Here is a 5,718-nt window from a genome sequence, read left to right as displayed (position 1 = left end):
TTCGTAGGTTTGTCCTTAAAAGAAACTTTAATTTTTCAATCTTAAGGTGGACGTTTAAGTCCCTTTGCACCTTAAGTTATCCTCTTCATGGATTTGATCCTTCTATATGTTGTCATGGATTTGATACTTCTATATGTTGTCATGGATTTGATACTTTCATACGTTGTCATAGATTTGTACTTCCATACGATGTTGAAGATTTGTCCTTTTATTTGGTGCCATGAATTTTTTCTTCTATGTGCATCTAACCTTGTTGATGAAGATGTCTCCATTGCCTACAACAACAAAAAAGAAGGCAGAAAAAAACAATAAGAGTACAAGAAAGATGGTTACCTGCCAAGGCATGTCAGATTCGAAAATTGAGTTCAAAGTATTGCCTAGAACAATATGGCATGATTCGGGCCATGATTTTTGGTGAGAGAGAATCTCTCTGAGTCTAGGTTCTATTAATTAAAACAGTTTTCAATTCTAACATTCCAACATTGAGATACAAAAGTTTTGGTGAAGCCTCGATAATCTGAAACTATTATCGCATTAGAATATAGAGTCGAATTCAAAAATTCATCTAGAACGATCCTGAAATTTTTTAATTTTGAATGATTGATGTGTTGTAGATCTTGAACTGTAGTTTCTGAAAAATCAAACGGTTTGCGATTCCGAGGTTGCTACATCAAGATATAAGACTTTCGGTGAAGTCGCACAAATCTGAAACTGATAGGGATCTTGAACTGTAGTTTCTGAAAAATCAAACGGTTTGCGATTCCGAGGTTGCTACATCAAGATATAAGACTTTCGGTGAAGTCGCACAAATCTGAAACTGATAGCGCATCAAAATATAGAGCCGACTTCAAAAACTCATTTGGAAGAATCCTAAAAGTGTTTAATTCTGAATTTTGGATATGTTGTAGATATTGAACTATAGTTTTTGAGAAGTCAAACGGTTTACGATTCTGAGGTTCCTACATCAAGATATAAACTTTTGGTGAAGTCGCACAAATTTGAAACTGATGGCGCGTTAAAATATAGAGCCGACTTCAAAATATCATCTAGAATGATCCTAAAATTATTTAATTCTGAATTTCGGATATGTTGTAGATCTTGGACTCTAATTTTTGAAAAATTAAACGGTTTATAATTTCGAGATTCCTACATCAAGATATAAAACTTTTGGTGAAGTCATACAAATTGAAACTATCAGCATGACAGAAATTAAGGCTAACTTCGAAAACTCACCTAGGGTGATCCGCGAAGATTCTAATTCTAAATTTTGGATATGTTCTATAAATAAAAGTCTATCTTCTGTAGAATTAAACGGACTGTGATTTGGACTTTTCTACAGCAAGATATTAACTTTATACCACAAGATGTATTGGCTGTAAAAGGGTGACAAAAATTAATAAAAGAGCGAAGTTACCTATCAAATATGCACTCGAAAAATTGGCAAACACTGTGAACTGATATTCACAACTGGAGAGCATGCATCTATATATATAGATGTCGAGGATGAGTTGCAAAGACATATTAGCGATGTGAGAGTCATTAATGTAATTTGTCTCCTAAAGGGATTTAATCATTGGCTACTTCAAGTTCAAGTGGGATTTGAAGCCTATCAAACACTCCTTATTTGCTTGGTGATATCCGGGCGACAACATTCCTATATGAATAGGAGACCTTGACTCACGTGTGCCACCAAAAAGATTGAGTATTGGCTTTGATAATATCTCTCTTTACAATAGTGGCAATTGATCTTCAATTATTTACATACGTAAACGTTTTTGAAGCGAACATTAAAAGCTCATCAATTTAAAATATATAAATCTTCCTAAAATGGATGAAAGTTTCTTGAACGTATTAAGACTGAAAATTTATATTTGAGAAACAAATTACGATTTGGGGTCAAGAGCTAAAGCTATTTGACATTTTACTTCAAGCCATGTTTTAAAGTTCAACACGTCTACATCCCAACAAGTTTTGAAGCAGGGGGCATTTGTAGGCATGCAAAATTTATTGGATTTAAATTCAATAAATAATTTAGACTATATTTTAAATATATTAGTCCAAATAAATATTATGGGCTAATATAATTGGATTAATTACTTAAGTCCAATAAAAATTCACTAGGCTAGCCCATTTAATTGGGCCACAAATGATGAGCCCACTTCATTAAACCCAATATGTCATCTTCCTAGAGGCCCTGTTTGGTATCACGTGTCAAATGACACGGCACACCAAGTCAAACGGAAGAACCAATAAGATCATGTCATATGTCAAAATGACAAGGCATGCCAAGTCAAATTAAAAGGCCAATGAAATCGCGCCACATGTGCAAGTGACATGTTCTGGCCAATCAAATGCGGCCTTGTCACAATTCGATCTGATTGGCTGAAAAAAGTTTGTTCTCATTACAACTCTTCTCTTCCACAACTATAAATAGGGATTTTCATAACTCAGAAAAGACCAGAAGTTATAACAAGAAGACACAAGGGAACTCGTGGATCAAAGGCCACAATTCTCTACAAACTGCAAGTGTTCAAGCATTCAAGACTTCAACACAAATTTTAAGTATTCAAGATCAAGAACGAAGTCAAATCAAATACAAGGCGTTCAAAATCAAGGCTACTTGTTCGTGATAAAATTCGCGGCAACAATCAAATTCAAATTTAAGATTAAGCTCAAAGGCCCTTGAATTTATATTAGAAAAGTAGAATAAGAGGGATCATAGAGATTGTAACACTCAAATTACTCGAAATTAAATACTACGATTGTTGCAATATTTTTCAGTCTCAATTATTTTCTCGACGCAATTTATTGTCTACAAATTAATTTGTAGATATAAAAATTTCATTGAATCAAATCCATATGAAATTTGGGCAAAATCCTAAATTTAAGATACTATAAGTAGAGTCCATCAAGGTTTTCTTGGAGGCTACTCTATTTTAAACCCTAACTTGGAGACTACTCTACCTGAAACTCTAGGTTGGAGGGTACTCTACTAAAAATTCTAGTTACACCTATAAAAAGGGACCACATATTCCCTTTGAAAGCATCTCGAAATTCCATAAAATTCATGGAATATTCACAAAAAGATCAAAGACATCAAATATTATTTTTCTCAAAGTCGCGGAAGTGATCAACGAATGTTCTTTCTTTTCATGGAGATCAAATACATCCTAAGAAAGTTTGCGGCATCTTATGTTCGAGAAATACGCTGGTTAAGATCTCGAATTACGGAGAACGATCTAGAAAGAATAATCAAAAAAACTAATAAAATTGTACCCGTATTATTTTATCAATAAAATTATATTTTTCATATTTATATTGTGATGGTAATTTATTTTGTATGACACATAATTTATTCTCAAACAAACTCCAAAGAGACCTTGCTCAAAAGTAGAAAACTTCTACAAAATTCTTATTTTAACTCCAACTCCAAATAAAAAAAAATCTAACTTCAACTCTAATTTTGTCCCAAAGAAGCCTTATTGTTCTAGTCATTGCTCCTAACTTCAAAACACGCAGAAATTGGAAAGGAGCTAATTCAAATTTAACATGCATACACACACACATTGAAATACATAGACACTTGTCACACTTCCTTTGATCCTATCTATAAGATTGAGATGTTTGTGAATACTATGGCCTAATTGCCTAGTCAGTACCTATTTGGAAAGATAAGGTGTAATGGACTAATTGCCAAATATCCATAACAAATTTACAGCATCCTTTACACACTCTTGTCAACTGGTGTGAACAATTTGAACTTCTGTTTCTTCCATTTATTTTCACACAAATGATCTGAGTTAATATACAATAAAAATTGAGTTCACGGTCAATATTTTATCGATACATATATAGTGTAAAAGCTATAGAACTCCGTGAACCCGTTGGTTGTGCTCTAGATCCGCCTCCGAATCCCCTCTCCCCGCCCCCGCTTTTAACTGTTGTAAGATAGCATTAAAATCATAGAGCTTTGAGAGGGAACTGGAATCTACCTTCTTGCAAATCCATATACATTTTTACTAATCTCCCAAAAGTGAAAACTGCTGATACAGTGGAAAGCAAAAGTAATACTAGTACAATACAAGCTAGCAGCAGAGTGAAACTTTTTCCTTCCTCATAGACAGATGTGACCACAAAAATAGTGTCATCATCTGGTGATATTCAGAATCTCATTTTATGCCAAAGGTTAGGCAAAGGGGGAACATATCAATCCATCAACCAACAAGCATGCCTAGAATCATTAGAGGACATAAACAACTCATAAAGAAATTAGAAGCTTTATCAACATTCACCCCTTCTCCACTACCTGGAATTTTTCACTTTTTTCCCCAAGTCCCAACAATATCAGAAGCATCATGGATAATTAGATAGGATTTGATTAATTGTTATACCATAGCTACAACAAAAAGTATTTACTTGTTAAGTAGTCTAATTTCTTGGAAAACATATATAATACTACTACAAACATCTCTCTTTGAAGCTAATTTAATTACTACTTAGATAAGCATAATTAATTTGACTCTACTAAAATCATTCTCCACAATGGACCTTGTTTTTCTTGCTGACATGATGTAGCCATCCAAACCCTTTAATTGCTTTAGAAATCTTAACAAGATTAGGCCTTCCCATACCTAAATTCATCTTTCCAGCTGAGAACTTGAGAGCCTGTAAGCAACACAACTGTCCGTTCATCTCTTCTTCATCTTCTTCATCCTTTTTGTAGCTCTTCAACTCTCCTGATTTCTTCTTCATCTTCTTCTTGTTATTATTATCCCTTTTGACCTTGCTCTTTGTTGAGTCTAATTCATAAGTTTCCCACAACAAATCCATCCCTTCACCACTACTACTATCATTAGCATTGTGCCTTTCCTCATAAAGTTTGCATGCTAGTGTCCTCGTCCACTCTTTTTCTTTCCTCATAGATCCATAACTCCCCAAATTCGGCTCCATTATTTTAGAGTTGTTGTAATCAAGATTTTCTCCAAATCTCCAAGAATGTGACTTTTTCACTTTATCAACTGCAGCAGCAGCAACAGCCTCCTTGGATCCATTTCCCATCATCATTTCTTCTTTTTGTTTTTCAACAACTTTATCGACCTTCGTGCCCAATGCCTCCATTTTCTTCCTTTCCACATTATCACTATTCCAAGTCTCGCTTTCAAACTCATCTATTTCTTCGAAGAACTCTTCCAATGTCTTCTCCTCCATTTCACCTGAATTTTCTGTGGCAGTGGCAGAGTCTTTTTCTTGAACTAAAGAATCAAGAACTGATTTTTCACTAACTTCAGCTGATGTATAGTCCAAGAATTCAAGTGGGTGTTCTTGAAACACGATCTTGTAAACTTCAAAATCCTCCAAACGACAGAGATCGTCATTTTTGACATCACCCTGTGACTTCAACATTTCCACTACAGCATGATAAAGAGAGAGCAGAATACTAACCTTTTCTGACTCAGAATTTTCTGTACAAGATTTGAACTTTTCATGGATGATGAATTTAGGTGGGGAGAAAGTGGTGAGAAGGGCGAGGAGCAAAAGGGAAGTTGTAATGAAGAGAGGGGAGAGAAAAGAGAGGAGTTTAAGGAGGTAAGGAGAGAAGAAAATGAAGTAAGAGAAGTAAAGAGGGTGAGAGAGAATGAAGTAGCAGAAGAGAGTTAAGTCAGAGATGAGAACTCTAAAAAATTGAATACAGGTGTTTGATAAGCACAGTTCAGACAT

The 5,718-nt window shown here is 34.6% G+C and overlaps 1 protein-coding gene across 1 annotated transcript; it reads right to left on the bottom strand.

The window, feature by feature from the left end:
• Positions 1–4,530: 4,530 nt before the first annotated feature.
• LOC104101498 (uncharacterized) lies at positions 4,531–5,718 on the bottom strand. The gene has a single exon (XM_009608951.2). The coding sequence runs from the start codon at positions 5,716–5,718 to the stop codon at positions 4,531–4,533; it is 1,188 nt and encodes a 395-aa protein (XP_009607246.2).

This window comes from Nicotiana tomentosiformis, chromosome 1, assembly GCF_000390325.3.
Source record: "Nicotiana tomentosiformis chromosome 1, ASM39032v3, whole genome shotgun sequence".
Classification (NCBI taxonomy): Eukaryota; Viridiplantae; Streptophyta; class Magnoliopsida; order Solanales; family Solanaceae; genus Nicotiana; species Nicotiana tomentosiformis.
This window is presented reverse-complemented; position numbering and strand designations above follow the sequence as displayed.

Bases quoted from the DNA above. Each gene is read 5' to 3' on its own strand.
- LOC104101498 (XM_009608951.2), bottom strand. From the start codon at position 5,718: ATGTCTGAACTGTGCTTATCAAACACCTGTATTCAATTTTTTAGAGTT.